Source organism: Tinamus guttatus, unplaced genomic scaffold, assembly GCF_059628265.1.
Source record: "Tinamus guttatus ecotype Peru unplaced genomic scaffold, ASM5962826v1 Tinamus_guttatus_pri_ptg000067l, whole genome shotgun sequence".
Taxonomy (NCBI): Eukaryota; Metazoa; Chordata; class Aves; order Tinamiformes; family Tinamidae; genus Tinamus; species Tinamus guttatus.
The window spans coordinates 1169569-1186556 of NW_028288601.1; the positions used below are offsets into that span (position 1 = coordinate 1169569).

General features: G+C 39.8%; 1 protein-coding gene across 1 annotated transcript in view; it reads right to left on the reverse strand.

Annotated features, from left to right (window-relative positions):
- RAPGEF5 (Rap guanine nucleotide exchange factor 5) overlaps positions 1-16988 on the reverse strand; it is a 152671-nt gene that overhangs the window by 104057 nt on the left and 31626 nt on the right. The window contains exons 6-7 of the mRNA XM_088519690.1: positions 13191-13257; positions 4910-4958 (exon numbers count right to left, since the gene is read on the reverse strand). Of these exons, the coding sequence (XP_088375816.1) occupies positions 4910-4958; positions 13191-13257 (116 nt within the window). The remainder of the gene's footprint in view (positions 1-4909; positions 4959-13190; positions 13258-16988) is intronic.

A 16988-nucleotide genomic window follows, 5' to 3' on the forward strand; every position in this document is an offset into this window, starting at 1 on the left:
TCTGACAGCGATGCTTGAGAGGTAGCACAGCAGCTTGGAAAAGGAGTAGCTGCTCATTCATGTCAGCAAAGCTCAAGCCCCAGTGACTGTTTCAGACTGCATCTTTTGCCCTCAAATAAAAATACTCACTGCCTGTTAAGTGCTGCCTGACAGAAACAATACTAAATGAAAAGGGAGGGAGAAAGGGTATACATGCACACGTAGGTGCCAGGACAGGGGAGAGGTCACCTAAAAGACCTGTCATATAAAGTTAATGCATACAAGCAAACACAAGTGTTACAAAAATATGCGGACACAGTTTGATACGTGCTCATGAGGAAATAGCAGTGCGCGGCCTCCTCGCTCACGGGCGGCCCAGCAGACAACCACGATGTGAGCCCTGACAAGCAGGCACGATGCGTGCCAGCCCTCGTAAAGCTTAAAGAGAGGCTGCTTCTCTGTTATGGGCACAAAGCAACGCACATACCTGCGGCAGCTATCAGAAACCAGCAAGGTGCAAGTAAACAGAACAACTGTAATGCCAAGAGTCAACTATTAAAAACAAATAATAACAAATTAAAACAATATTCTGCTCCATTTTCTCGCCTTCCCAAAACGCTTCCCCATTCCAAGGAAGGCGCAAGTGCATTATTTCTAAGACTAAGCGAGAGAATTTTAATTATATGCCATAGAGAAATGCAGAAGCTCATTTTCCCCTCTTAGGCCACATTATCACGAGGGCGTTATTTTAAATAAATATAACTTTCCAGTCCACGGCATTACTGAGTTCTACCAAAGCTTCAGGATTACAAGCATTAATTTTACTGGGTTTTATATTTTTAGTTTTAGAAACTAACAAGATTGAGTTCCCTCTTGAAGGAGGGTTCCAAGGTCCCTATCTTACACCTTTGCTTATACTTTGTGGATAGGAGTGGTGTATGTGCAACATACATTTGAAACATGAAACTGGAGCTCTTTTCCACTGTGGTTAGGAAAGAATTTATTCATTTTTCAGGTATTGCATTTTTCCTTCAGCCATCTGTCAGTTTTATATTTCTCTCATATTCATCTTCACAGATACAATAAAAATGAAAGAGAACCTCTTGAAGAAGAGCTCTCTCCTCCACACCCTGCAGAATTTGTATTTTCTGACATCCTCCCTCAAGTTAGGTCCTGCACTAGCAAGAATTTGATACTCTGCCCTATCCACATTAGGGTCATGTCTCAAAGCATTTTGTCATTAGACACCGTTAATGTATAAATCTCTGAACTGAAACAGTCCTTCTGGTCCAAGAACTGAAATAGCTGTGATTACCACTTTTCATATACCTCTTTGACTACTAAGTACCCATGTTTCATTGAAAAAGCTAAACTAATTCACCCAGGTAGCCAAAGGCAATGCTTCCCCTCTCCAAGCACAGCAGACCTCACTGTTTTGACCTTACTCACCTTTTGCAAAGGAAGCTGCAGTGTTTGTGTGCTTACATAGTAATTTTTAAGCCATGTAACCTAGTGATTACTATTTCTGTCCTAGACAAAAAAAAATAAAAGTTTTTATCAGCCGATTTTTTAGTGGAATTAAATCACTGCAATGTGTCTCTTAGAGTAGGCAGAGATAGATGCAGAATGTAAAGTAATTCAGGAACAAATTACATAGTCCTTAAATCAGGAAAAAAATACTAAGTTTTGCTTTTACTGTCAGTGCTAACCAGTTATCTAGAGGAAATATTGTGAAATACTGTAGTTTTAAAAGCCAATGAACCACTAAAATGTTACAAGAACTTCTACACAACAGCTTTGTTTCAAGAGGGGTTCATCTAACCCCTAGGAAAGCTTTCAGCTAATGGAGATATTCCCCCTAACATCCAAGTCCTGCTCAGGGTAGGAAGTTTGCCTGTCCACACTCACCACTCTCACTGGTGCCAGGCGTACACGCCAGGTGCCCTTGATACTCTCACGAGCCTGCAAGCACATCAGGGCAGCTGGCCCCAAAGCCATGTTCCCCTGCTTTCATGCCAAAATAAATGCTTTCTCTGGCCTTTGTTGGTTTATTTCCTGGAATTATACATAGCCCTGGACAGGGCTGGAAAAATACTGTCTTAGAAAGATATTGTGGCTTTCAGTTCCAGAAGTATTTTTCTCCGAAATATGCTTCATTTCACCAGGCTTGGTATACCATAGTTTCATTGCTAACTGTAACTGTTAGGCTGTGAACTTAACCACCAGCAATAAAATAAATAAGCATAATCAACCACTGTAATTCACTTTGCTCCTACTGTAGGAAAGACATTAAGTTAAATTAGACCTTACAGTTATGCCTTACCATGTACTCATTTATCACATAGGAATCCCAACATGAGGCATAAAGAAATTCAAATTTCAAAAACAAGTGTACACTGGTTAAACTGACTAAAGAGATATCTTTTGTTCAAATCTAAGCTGTTATTGCAAGTGTTTACATTAATGTATTAGGAAGGACGGGACAGCACTTCAAAGTTCTATACAGAGTTTTGTTTATTTAAGGGGGTGATTTTTAACTAAAATATTTCTATCATCTGCTCAACCTGGGTAAAAATTATCCTGGTGTAAAGGTGACTCCAAAAACTATCTACCTTTTCCACTTTTATCTCCTGCAGCTCATTCCTGATCCACCAACACTCAACACCACCATGTAGCCATCCACCAAAAAGAAGTGAGAGGTTAATTCAGGTTAAAAACAACCCCTTTGAGGGAATATTTTTGTTTGTTTTTTTTTGTTAGCAGTAGTAGTAATATTTGCTGACACAACTAAAGGGAAAAATTAGGCAAAGGCATTTTCTAGAACTGTATAAACACTAAGAAATAAGGCCATTTTACCACAAAGCAAAAGGTCATGCTGAAGCATTTCTTAAAATAACCTGTTTTTCTCAGAAACAAAACAGAACCATTTCCATGGTCGGCTATTAAATTCAGGTAGAATCGGGGTTATAGCACTTAAGAGCACGTAGTTGTGGGGTAGCAGCATATAAACGACTAGAGCAGTTTCAGAAACAACTCTGTTACCCTCACAGAACAGCTTAGGTCTGAATTCACCCTTAGATCTGAATATACTTTCTGTAACCTTACACTTACAGTCAATTGTGGATATAACTTATGAGTACTGTTATTTCCAGATGAGCGTGTATCAAACTGCGCCCACATATTTTTGTAACACTTATATTTGCTCACATGCAAGCCACGTAGCATTTGATGCCTTCATTTTGAGATCTCATGGGAGGGGGTGTATATGTAATAAATTTTCTACTATATTTGTAAGCCACAGATGTAGATATCTAGACAGAGATATGACCACTTAGCACTAACAACATCTCAGGCAAGCAGCTTGAAATGCGTCATTTGTAATCTCAATTCCCATCAAAACCACTGAATTCACAAGAGATGCTCATTGAAGTCAGTGAAAATACTCCTAGAGACCTCAATGACTTTGGGAACATGCCAGTATGTCAACTCCACTTCTGTTTTACTCTAGAAATACATTCAACTCTCACTTTGCCATAGGCACGTTACACTGGCTGCAAACTAACGGATACAGATGAAGACATCAGAGAGTCAACCTGTGCAGTTAGCTCTGCTCTAGCAGCCTTGGTCAGCTCCTGCTCAGCACCAGGCAAACCCAGCTCTGCTGCTTCCACACCAGCAGCAATGCAGGTGTGCAGCAATGCAATGATTTATTGTCTGCAAGTATATTAAGTATTTTCAGGGTTTTATTATCTTTGCACTGTATTGCCAGCATTTGCTGTAACACAAATTCTCATAGTTTTTCAATTTCTGTTCACCTTTCCCTTTTACTGCCCTGAAAACAACCTTGCCTATTCAGTCATCTGGATATGCTAAACAAGTCCTCAGAATAAAGTTGGCCTTTATGGACTTAGAGAATTTAAAACAAATATGGAAACCATAAATTCAGGAAGTGATTCAAATGCCTCCAACACCTTAGGGCAAAATACTGATAATTGGTCTACTGAGTAAAAAGCAAGTGAGGCCTCTTGCTTTTCTCCCAGGAGCATCTCCATGAAAATCAAATTTCTGAAAATAGAACTACACAATGTGTTCAACTGAAAATTGCACTTATTGGTCAAGAAAGAAAGAAAGAAAGAAAGAAAGAAAAAATATCACTTGGACTCACCTAAACCTAGGAGAAGAATAACAACCATTTGCAGAGATTCATTCCGAGGCACATCTGTTTATACTTATAGGTACACATCATTGTACCTTTATGGATAGGCAAATCAAGGTCAGAAAAATACACCCTGACTTGGTAATTAAATTTCTGATGATCCTATTTCCTACAGGTGATCGTTCCACCATCTTGGTCTAAATCTTGAAAAAAATTGCATAATCGTAGTTCATATTCAACAGAATAATCGAGGTTGAACATCTGTTCTTTAATATTAGATGCTGATAAAGATAACACAAGATTTCAGGCCTACATTAATTAAATTACATTTTTTAATGTTTATTTTTTAGTTTTAGCAATGTACCTGACTGGGCAGCTAAAATGCACTGGAGACAGCATGAAATACAAGGCTGTAAAATAAAATATATCAAATTTATCAACTTACTTGTCTCAAATGTAAGTACCTGCTGAATACAAGCTGAAAGAAAATAATGATGCTGCCCAGAAAAAGACCCAAGTTCACATTTGGAACTGCAACACTAAGATTTTATCAGCTAGGTCATTAGATGTGAAATGCTAAGGAAAGAAAATCTTGAACAGTAATCGCATTGTGCTGTATACACACATTCTCCATTAAACAATGCCCTCAGTGAGGAATAATGTTCGCTTTCTTTGCTTCCTAATGTTATTAAGACGTCAATGAAAAATCAAATACTTCAGTAAATGACAAAAGGGAACCCTATAACAAAAGGTCTCAAGTCCAACTTGACTCACCTGACTTCCTTGCTTTCAAGGCAATGACAGCAGCCAGTTCTCTCTGTACCTAAAATACCAGGAAGACAGAGGATGGTTATAGTTACCAATATACAGTCAAACGGGAAAAAATGCAACACTGGTAAGATACAGGATATGAATCATATGGAGCAGTCAGGTGCATATGAACTTTTACAGATAGTTTTTAAACTACACTTATTGTTACACTTATTAAATCTATTTTCTTTTCATCTGGGAATTCTATGACAAATATTTTTTAACTTTAATTTCATGCAAGTACTGTGCATTCCTTGGGGAAAGAGCAATTCAGTAGCCTGACCTGTACTTTATTTGCTCAGTGTGTCTCCTTCACAAGCACACACTTAACACTCCCTCCTTTTCATGTTAAATGTTTGTTTTCCCTCTGCTGAACACACTATAATGCTGGATTTATTGTCTGGCTCCAGGTTAAGGCAAATTCGCCATGCTGAGGTTCATGTATATAACTGACATTTCTATTTTTGTGCCTTCAGTGGGAAGCAACTTCTCCTAAGAGCTTGGCTGAGCATTTCAGGACCAAAATCTAACTTGAGATGAACGCACACAATTGGAGTTATCCGATTTACAGGTTATCTTGCTAGCCTGTGACAGAATAATGCTGCCATACTAGTCAACTGCCTTCCTCAACCTCCTGTCTGCATTTCTGCATTCTCTGTGCTTTCCCTATACTTTTTGTATTATCAGGCAGAGGCTCTTTAACCCTGTATCCACTTCTCTCCATAGGTCTTTTCCTATTCCTATCCCTAAAATTCTATGCTGTCCAATATTTCATATTCACGCTTTATACCTCCTCACTATCACCTTGCAGCTATGGTAAAAGGAAGTAGGAATTTTGATATCCAATTTCTGAGATACCACTTTTTGATATCCAGTTTCTGAGAGCATGTGAAATTTAAAACAGCATCAATCATAAGACTTATAATACAGGTCAGAATAAGGCACTGGCCCAGGAAAAGTCCCTGATGTAACACAATTACAAACAACTGTCCACATCTCACCCTGTCGTCTCTGAAAAGCTTTAAAAAGTGAAACAAGAATATGTAATACTATATTGGTCTGAGCAGAGGCAGATGGGCCCCGCTGTGTCAGGAGAAGACAAAATAGCTTGGGACATCTCTGTGCCATGATAACCCCAGAGCCCGCGGACAGGCTGTCCAGCAGCCACTGCACAACACGTTCTGTCTGTGGCAGATGGAGATCCTACCACAGGCCTCGCAAATACATTCCCATCTCTCCTTGGGTCTTGCCCTGGGAGCATTTTTGCTGTCCTTGCAAAGCACAAGGATCTTTGCTATTCCCTGACACTGCCCCACTGTGAGGGACAGGGTTTTCTGCTACCCGGAGCAGTAGAGTACGCAGGCAGTGCCACAGATTTCCTAAACGCCATCCTGTTTCCAGCACAATTGTGCAAGCTGGCAGCATTACCTTCACTTCCTTCCTTCCTGCACACCCGTTCCCATGTCTTGAGAGCTGTTAATCATGCCTAACATAATCATAAACTGCAAATACTATGGGAAAGAAGGGTCCTTTTTTGGTAAAACAATTTACAAGATTACTTGCAGGAATTACTACACCCTAGTAGTAACACATACAAGCTATTCAGAGTTAGAGTGAATTTTCAAAAAAAAAGAAATCCAACATGTTGTTTCTGGATGACACCACCAGTACTTTTCTTGGTTAAATTGCTCAGACTTTGTTAAACAGACCCCTCTCAAGATGCAAGCATTAAACACTAGAGGAGGTATCAATCCAAGAGGATGTCCATGCTCCCAACCTGGTCTATTCTCACAGACTACTGACAATAAGAAACAGTGCAGTCATGTCTCACCTTCATCTTTTAGTATTTAATAAATATATTCCCTCAGGATTAATTTTACAAAACACTATAATCTGCAACAGTTGTAAACATCAAACAAATGATGACCAATCAAACAAATCAAACAGAATTGAAAAAATGCAAATCTCTCCATGTGTGTAGAGAAAACTAGATAAGATCATATTCTTAGTAACTGGAAAAAAAAAAGCATTTGTAGAATTCTAGGATTATATTTACAGGATCAATTTTGCTGCTAGCCTGCTTTAAGCCTGAAAGAGAGTGCTAATGGTCACAGGTCACAATAAAGTTGTTTTTCTGTTTTTTGTTTGCGTTATGTAAAATACCTCATTTTCTGTTGTGTGCCTGGAATGTAGATGGTATACTATTTAATCAGAGTTAAACTTCTAAATTAAAAAAGCGAGAGAAAGATTTTCTTTGGTCTTAGTATTAAGCAAATTTTCCTTCATCAAAGGGTTTCACCCTCTCTGTCTGAGCTTCTCTCATAGGATTCAATCAAATCACAAAGAACTGATACTGCTGAACATCCTCCTGGATTTGCCTGGTGCCCCTAGATTTCATAATCTATATGCTTTTGCCTATTTTAGCGTAAATGCACTTGACATCTCTGCTGTATGGGCAATTCCTATGCACCATTACACCGATGGAAATCTGTGTACAGCATTCATCCCTCACTGCACCCATGCTACACATTATCATGCTTCTTCCTAATAGGATTTCAGTTACTGCCTGTTTGACAAAATCGATGGTTGCACATCACATTGCAGATAATAATCTGAACTCAAAGTAAAATATACATTCAAAGAGCTATGCCTAACATAATAAATTGAGATAATAGATATTAAAAAAAAATCAGTTAACACATTTAATTTGCCGCTACAAAGCAAATACTATGCAAGTAGTATCCCATTTTTGGTAACAATGCAAATGTCAAAACTGATGTAGTTTAAAAGCCAGCTTACCATATTGAATTTACAGAAAAAATATGACAGTCTAAAAGAGACCGAGTACATTAGTATGCTACCACAACTTACTCAGTTTTCTTATTGCAGTATGAAACAGCAAAAGTATGTATATATAGTGCTGTTCAGCGCTGTGCTTAACTAAAAATAAATGGCATATTTACATGGAGATTCTTCCCAACTTCAAAGGATAGAGGTGGAGATTTTCCCAAAAATATTTCACTACAATTAAAAGGCATAAAAATGTGAAAACCGGGGAACTGGAGTTCTGTTTCCACAGAATCGTATGATAATTCAGGTGGGAAGAGACCTCAGGATGTTTCTAACCAATCTCCTGCTCAAAGCAGCAGCTATGAAAGCAGATTAGGTTGCTTTGGGCTTTCTCCAATCTGGTCTTGAAAACCTCCCAAAATGAAGACTGGACACAACATCCCTGGACAGCCTGTTCCGCTGCTACCATGTCCTCACCTTGAGAAACCTTCTCCTAATATCCAATCTGGGTTACAGAGCACTGGAACAGGCTGCCCAGAGAGGTTGTGGAGTCTCCTTCTCTGGAGATCTTCAAAACCCGCTTGGACGCAGTCCTGTGCCACGTGCTCTAGGTGACCCTGCGTGTGCAAGCGGGTTGGACTAGATGATCTCTAGAGGTCCCTTCCAACCTTAAGCATTCTATGATTCTATGATTCTCCCCTATTCCACCTTATCCCTGCTGCCTGCCATCCCCCGCCTTGCACAGATGGCTCCAGCTCCTCAGTTTATCGATTTATTTCTTATACCAGAAGCCCAAAACTGGGTGTCAGATTCTAGATGTTGTCTAATAAGTTTCATGTAAAGGGTAAAAATCCCTTCCATCATTTTACTAGCTATGATCCTGTTAATATAACCCTGTTAACATCGCCTGGTTAATACAATGCTGTTGGCTTTCTTTGCTGTGATGGCACAGTACTGGCTCATATCTTGCTCAGCTTGTGTTCACCAGGACCCTCAGATCCTTTTCTGCAGAGTTGCTCCCCAGTCAGGCAAGTCTCCAGCCTGGACCATGCCAGTACATCCCAGTCAGCACTTTGTCCTTGCTAAATTTCATGTGGTTCCCATTGGTCCTTTCCCCCAGCCCTTTTGGGTTATTCTATCCCCCAGAATATGGACTGCACTCCTCAACTTGCTCTCACCTGGAAACATGAGAAGCAAGCACCATAGTCGCCTCCTCCAGGATACTGAAAAGTCAAGAAGTTTTTCCTCAAATTCAGGCAGAACTTCCTGTGCTTTGGTTTGTGGATGTTGTCTTTTGTCCTATTGCTGGCCACCACTAAAAAGAGTCTGGCCACATCCTCCGTAAGGTAGGATAAGATCATCTCTCAGCTTTCTCTTCTTTAGGTTGACTAGGCCCAACTCTCTCAACCTCTCATAGCAGAGATGCTCCGGTCCCCTCCCTAATCATCACTGGACTCTCTCCAGCAGCTCCATGTCCTCTTGTAGTGGGAAGCCCAGAACTGCAAAAAATATTCCAGATGTGCCCTCACCAGGGCTGATCACCACCCTCAAACTACAGGCAACACTCCTTCTAATGCAGACCCGGAGACCAGTGGCCTTCTTGGCCACAAGGGCACATTGCTGGCTCATTCAATACAAGAATATTACAGGAGGTGGTATAGAAAACCTTGCTAAAGCAAAATAACATCTACTGATCTCCTGTGGTCCATGAATCCAGTCATTTTATCGTAGAAGGCATAGATGTGCATCTAGTAGGAAACACATATTAATCTCCACTTTTTTTCCACTCTCTCTTTTTTTTTTGGCCTGTAGTAGTCCTTTATGAAAGAATATTCTAGATTTTAATGTGCCAAACATGACTGGAAATTTATGGACAAAGTGGCAGTCCTTACAGAATCTCAAAGCAAAAATCCTGTTACAGGAAGCTCTAAACAGCAGAGTTCAGAGTGAAAAGAAAAAAAAAAGCACATTTAATTCACATTTTTATATGTTAATGACAGTTTTATGTATTCCAAACAATGGTAGTACTGGGTGACTTCCCAAAGGATTTGGAAACTGTATTTCCCAGATATACTGCATAAACATCACGATATTCTATTCCCTCACAAGGCAAGAGAAGAGTTTTGCAGTGTAAACTCATAGCCATTCCACAGAGCTCTGGTTTTAGCAGACAGTACAACAAGATATGGGCTATGAAGCTGCTTTTTGAAATGCTCTGGAGCCTCGGAATATTTCCTTAAACCCAGAAGTGATCATTACATTTTCTTGAGAATTCATGACTAAAAAGATTATCCAATGCAAAATGCATTTCAAATGGCACTTCACACTGCTTGCATGTCAGTTCCTTTACAAAATTAAGTTTGGCAGTGTTGTCAGTGCCTCGCTGTACTGGAGGATATAAGCAAGGGATTCGATAGGCTACATTCAGTTATTCTGACAGATTCTGCTTCTTCCATCATAGAACAGAGTGTAGATAAAAAGTGAGACCCTCAGAAAGTTAATTTCTCATCTTTTTGAAGAACAGAGCCTGTTGCAAGATACATAGTCTATACATTATTTACAAAATAAGATGACGAGAAAAGAAAAACTGAAGTTGTTTCCTATTGCCCTACTAACTTGGCATCGTTCATAGCAACCATTGCTATTTTTTCCATCACTGTTGTTTAAAACCAGGCGCACACCTCTCCAACTAATTTGTTCTAGACTGGCTGAATCATTAAGAGAATCACAAATTGTGCAAGGAATGTGAAAAGTGCAAGTGTACAAAAGAAGCACCACTTGAGAATGAGCAAATATAGAGAACAAGTAATAAGAGAAAGGCTTACACAGAAAATCAGCAAAGAAACAAAAAAAACACACACACACAAAAAATACACAATGTAGAGGGAGGAATTTACCCAACTTGCACAAATGCATATGTCGGTGCTAACCACTCTATATTTTCTTTACAGCAAGGGAATGCCTTACCAATGGAGCCTAAGTAACCTTTCAGAAAATAATGGATATGTTGATTAAGAAGGCAGATTTAAATAGCTTAAAATATACATGTTTCATATTCTAGTAATTATTACCTATTATGCCTTAAAATTATTGAGCACAGTTTGTTCCAGAAAACAAGCAGAGGCTGTTAGCAAAATAACAGAAACTTATTGTGCTACATAGATAGATAGCAGGAAAGCATGTTTTCTGATTATGTTTCAGCTTTTCTTAGAGGGAGAAGTTCATTTACAGGTGTTAATATTTGAAGGACTCTGGACTAGGGGAGTTTTTTGTCTGTACGGTTTTTTTGTCCTGTAGGGTTAGACTAGAAAATCGTTACAGAGAGCTTGAATGTGTCTCTTTGGGAACAAAGACCAATTACAATTCTGTGGACAAACAGAAAACCCAGGAGCAAAGATCACTTGTCTTGACTTGGCCATGACCAAGAGAGGCTGTGGAGTCTCCTTCTTTGGAGATCTTCAAAACCCGCTTGGACGCAGTCCTGTGCCACGTGCTCTAGGTGACCCTGAGTGTGCAGAGGGTTTGGACTAGATGATCTCTAGAGGTCCCTTCCAACCTTAAGCATTCTATGATTCTATGATTCTGTGACAATGGATGGCTCTCAGACCATCTGGAAATGCAATGGACTATTTTTTTTTCTTTACAGCTGTAAAATGGCTCAATTTAAAAAAAAAATCCATGTCCCCTGCTGCTGGAATCACTAATGACACATTTCAAATGTTTGACCCTGCAAGACAGATGTGAAGCACTATGAACTCTGTGACAATTACTCATGTGCTTAGGGATAAGCATTTTACTAGCAAAAGTAAACCTAGCAAAAAGTGAACCTAGCAAAAGCTAGGTTCAGTTCTTAAGGTCAATTTGTTGTCCTACCTTTTTCTTAACTTCTAGTTTTGAGGAAGGAAACTTTATAGGCAACTATGTAATACTTTAGCATTATCAAGCTGGTAGGTTTGTATTTTATGTTTTTCTACTTCTTCTCAATACATTTTAAAATGAAGCAAGTCTAGGTTTCGAGTTCTCCCTTCTTTTGTTTTCAGTGTCAGAAAAAAAGTAGAGGAAAAAAAAGGAATGAATACAGGGAAAGCAGAAAATAAAAAATAATTTTAAAACACAAAGTTTTATAACCTCATACATTTTAAATTATTTTTGCATAAGATTCTGGACATATAAAAACACTATTTTTCCAAAGCCACAAAATAAAAATGGCTGACAGAATTTAACATAAATTCATTTTTCCTCTCAGTTTTCAGCAAGCTCCAAAGGGTACTTTATTCATTTTACTTAAATAGCTCTTACCTTCATGCCTTTTTCATGACCATTTCTTCACCCTGCTTGATTAATCTTTACCTCACGTACCCAGAACAGAACTAGAACTGAATCCATGTGCTAGTGACGATAGTGCATCACCCTCTTCCATGAGGGTGGTGTTCACAGATGCACAGGATAGCTGGGCTTGGCAGAGACTTGTGGAGATCACTCAGGCCAATCCCACTGCCTAAAGCACAGTTCCACAGAACAGGTACCTGTGTTCAGATGAGTTTTGAATATCTCCAGGGATGGTGACTCCACAAACCCTCTGGGAAACCTCAAGGTCACACTGCTGGCTCATATTACCCACCAAAAGACCCAAGGAGGGTCTTCTCTGCTAAGCTGCTCACCAGCTGCCTGGCCCCAGTGTGTGTTGATGTTTGGGGTTATTCTTCCCCAGGGGCAGGACTTTTCATTGCCTTTCAGCAAACTCCACATGATTCTTCTTTGCCCATCTAACCAGCCTGTTGAAATCCCTCTGAATAACAGCACAACTCTGGTGTATCACCCACTTCTCCCAGTTTTGTAGCACCTGCAGGCTTGCAGGGTAAACACTTCATCCCATCCTCCAGGTCATTAGATCATGTTAAACCTAGTCAGTCCAGCTTCACTTTCACTAGTCCTATCCAATTCTTAGAACAAGATAAACAAGATACCCCAAAATCCAGCACAGACAGGATAAGCTGTCATTGATTTCAATGTAGTTTATTGAAGCAATACATAGGAGGGAAGCCAGATACCCAGGTTTACCAGGTGCAACTCCTTAGAAGCTAACAACACCCTAAGCCAAGGCTACTGAGGCTCTTCCTCTCCCTTTGCCCGCTACCCAACCTTATGCTTACACTGATGTTCGCTTGACTGAATGAACATGAGCTAGCAAAAAAAGTCACTGTGATCACCCAAATTGGTATTCCCTGGGTCAGGAATAGCATGGATTACAAATTATTTATTTAAATAATTGTAAAACCACACACTAAGACACCAGTAAAGCTTCCTCTTTTCAGAGGAAAAAAAAAAGAAAAAAGAAAAAGTAGTTTGCATTACAAACATCTGCTCCACTGAGACCTAGCCCTTATTTGATAGGATACAAAACACAGTAATATTTCAAATAGGATCAGTACCAACTTTGATGCATTGACCTTACCGCAGAAGTGAGGCGAGCGAGAATTTCAGCATTGGTTTCTGCTCTATCTTCTATTTTTTGATCAGGCCTTAAAAATAAAAAAAAATAAAAACATTATTTCTGTCATTCTCTTCCAACATCTTTTGATTCCTAGAAAGCAAAGAAGCATATGGCCAAAGGCACTAAAGCAAAAGGATTTTTGAGATTCTGATCAAAAAGATAACTGCAGCATGACAGTAATTAATTGTGTCAGTAACAATAGAGTACACCCCTTGTCCCTTGCTGTCAAGACCTCTTTTGATTGGATTGATGTAAAACAGTGATGACAATTCTTCCATTCTAAAATATGCAGAACTGAGGAATGCAGGACCTTCTTAACTCCGAATTGCATATTAGAATGTACGTTTTGCTCTGCTAAAAATACATCTGTCAACAGAGCATAGAGTTTTCCATCTGCCGACTACTCAGTTTCGATGACGTGTGGTGCAACACCTTCTATAGACTGCCTGCTCATCTATATAAAAGCAAACATCATGAAAATCATTATGGGACCTGTGAATCTTGATATTTAAAGGAAAATATGAAAATGAAATGAATACATGGAACAAGCCATAAACTAGCAAACTAAGTACAAAGTTAAACTTACAGGTTAAGCTTACACCAGCTTATAAAGGACAGTGATTCTCTGTGCCTTTTGCAAAAATAGGGAAGTGTAGGAAGAACCTTTCTAGCAACTGTCACAGAACCCCGACCCACATGGAGAAAAGAAAAGGAAAAAATAAACAATCAAAACACCCCACAAAACACCCCAACAAAAGTTGCTGCAGACAGCATGGAGTAAAACTGTAATTGTCTTTTAAAACAGTCTAATTCCCATCACCAAAACATTAAATCCTTTGAAAGAGTTATTGATAATAGGAAGAAAGATACAAGTATGATAGGATTATATAAATAGGAAGAAGAAAAAAGTCCTGAGATCTTTCCTTTTCTTTCTCTTCAAGAAGTGTGGCGTGCCAGCAAGCTGAGCAGATATGCAAAACTGCAGCTGTTGTGATAAACATAAATCCCAGGTATTAGCAGAAGCTTCTATCTTTGACTAAATTATTTAATTGCTTATAAGCTTTGATGTGTTTAGAGAGACAGCACACAACACGTCTGGAATATGCAGCTGGTATACTGTGGTTCTTACATGCCATGTCCAAAAATTTCTTCCTCTAATTAAAAAATTAAGGTCAGAAAGCATAAGACGACACATGCCTTCACTGTAGGGTAAGCATATTCAGACCAAAATGGTAACCTGGATTTTAAATCATAATTATTTTCATGGCTGACTTTTCTATTCAAAGAAAAATGTGATTTAACATTTTAAGTGCTATAAACAGTCAAAAGAACTAAATGAACACTGCTTCATTTACAAAGACCGATTGATTCAGTTTCTTCCTTACAATTTGAAACACGATAAAAATGGCTGACCTCTTTAGATGCCTATGTTCTCACACATCTGATCTGTTCTGATCTCCCATGATTTCTCAGTATCAGGATAATGTGTATTTTTATTTTTACTGAAGGCCAAAAAATAGCAGTTGAGCAGACACAGCTACAGATACAATCTACAATACCAGAACAGCATACAGCACAGCTATTTCCATCCCAGATTTTTATCTCTTCGTACTCCCAATCTTCCTATGCATATAAGCATCAAACACTTAAGAAAATATTAATGAAAAAGTGATTTCAGGCATCAAGCCAACATCAGAGACCAAGAGGATGTTGGAACACTGAAGTTAACAGAAAACTAGTAGGAAAAATAAGGTAGAACAGATATCAAGGAGCAGAACCAGGACAGGTACCACCTTATATCTTTCCAAAGGAGCCAGCCAAGACCCAGCAGGGCTGGTACTCAACAGCAGATCCAAAACGCAGGCCAGGTCTAACTGCCACAAAGCCAGCGATCGCTGTGCTCTGCAGCATGCTGAGCAGGACAAGATGCAGCGGCCTGTCAGACCTGCCTGCAGCCGGGTGGCACGCGCTCCACCACGGAGCTCCGAAGCCCCCGCGCTGCCTCCCCAGCAGCTGCCCCAGGGGCCACCGGCTGCACGGGCTCCACACGGGAGCCCAGGTGCCAAGGCAGCACCGCAGCCTGAGTGAAAGACCCAAGAGTATCTCCGAGATGTCTGCTTCCAGCAAAAGCTTTCCAGGCAGTCCCAAAGGCACTAACTATATGAACACTCCTGGATGTTCACATTAAAAACAATTCACTCTTGAAAGGGGTTGGTTTTTAGACATCAAGGAAACAATTATTTCGGGGCAGAAGACGCAGAATACAGTGTAACACTTCTGAAAAGAAAACAATGAGAAATATTAGCAAAAGGAAAATAATCCTTGTTCCCTGTTAACATGTTTTCCAATGACTAAACAAATATTGTGAGACACAGTCCAGCAGGCTGAGGCACTCACTGCATTTTACTTGCATCCACTGGGTCTAGCGCTCGTCCTGGGAGTTAGGTGTTATTATAAACACCCCCATTTTGCAGAGCAGGAAATAGAAGCACATAAAGATTAAAAGTCCGATACGATGCCATTGCCATCTCTGGAAAAAGAATTCAAAATGCATTGGATGAGAGCCTGAGCGACTGCCCAAGCTTGTAAGGAAGTTCAGAGCTCTAAGCACAGATCTTTTCCCAGGCTCACGCAATATTCACTTCTTTTATATCCAAGCAGAATTGGGCTGTGATTAACAGAGAGCGTTTTATGATCCCAAAAGGCTACTGTATCAATTCCACATCCTTCAACCAGCACCATTTTCAGCCTGTGGAAGAGTGCACCAACACTAACCTCCAGTTTAGCATGAGCTGGGAAAGCCCCCAGAGTCCCGCCTTGCTTTTCATAGTAGATTTCCACCCAAAAAAGGAAAGGCTGTGTTCAGTGCAAGGTTGAAGCCCAGAATAGGGAACATTTCTTCAGGAATTGCAAGCAACTCTCTGGCCTTAGAACACCATTTTAAATATAAAACTTACTGTAGTATTATTTGGATTCCCTTCACGCTAGCTTTTATATAAATATATTCAGTGAAACAAAATATGGGGTTGCTGGTATTGCTGGAAATGGGTTTTCCAATAGCTTCTGAGAAGATATTTATAGACAAAATGTTATACACACACTCCAAATGCCAGGATTTGATCTTTACTATAGTGTTTCTGCTGAGAATTTTTAATGCTTGGGTTGATTCCAGAAGCACCAAGATCAAGATAGGTCAGAAGCCACTGCCAAGAAACAAACAAGCACAAATCTGTTAAAAATACATACGTCGAGCCAAGACACTGCCACACGTATTTAATGGTAAGGGGACCTGCTCATTTCTAGAAGACCTGCTGAAGGGAAGTCCCCAAAGCAGCTACAACCTCCTGTCTGCAGATCCATCCCAGACATCACGGATACACCCAGGAGGCTGCCCATGTGCAAGACCTTCCTCTAGCTGCGCAGGAGGCAGAGCCGGTCTGGTAGGATGCGCTTGGGATGTCCGGCTCGGCCTGCTGGGGCACAAGCAGGCCGCTTCCTCAGATTTTATCAAAGCAGGGAATCTCATGAATAAAGAAAGTAAGAACCGTTCTGTCCATATGCACATTCGTGTGAATAAGAATACACAGGCTACAAGAAAAACTGAAAGACGTGAAAATGAATAAAAAAGTGTTAGAGCATAAAGAAAAACAGTTTATATCTTTATTTGAGAAAAAGCAAACATTCATTCCAAGACAGAGCTTTTTGGAATTGCCTTTCTCTGCCTCATGAAAGAGAATATATGGGTTTATTTAACTTGGT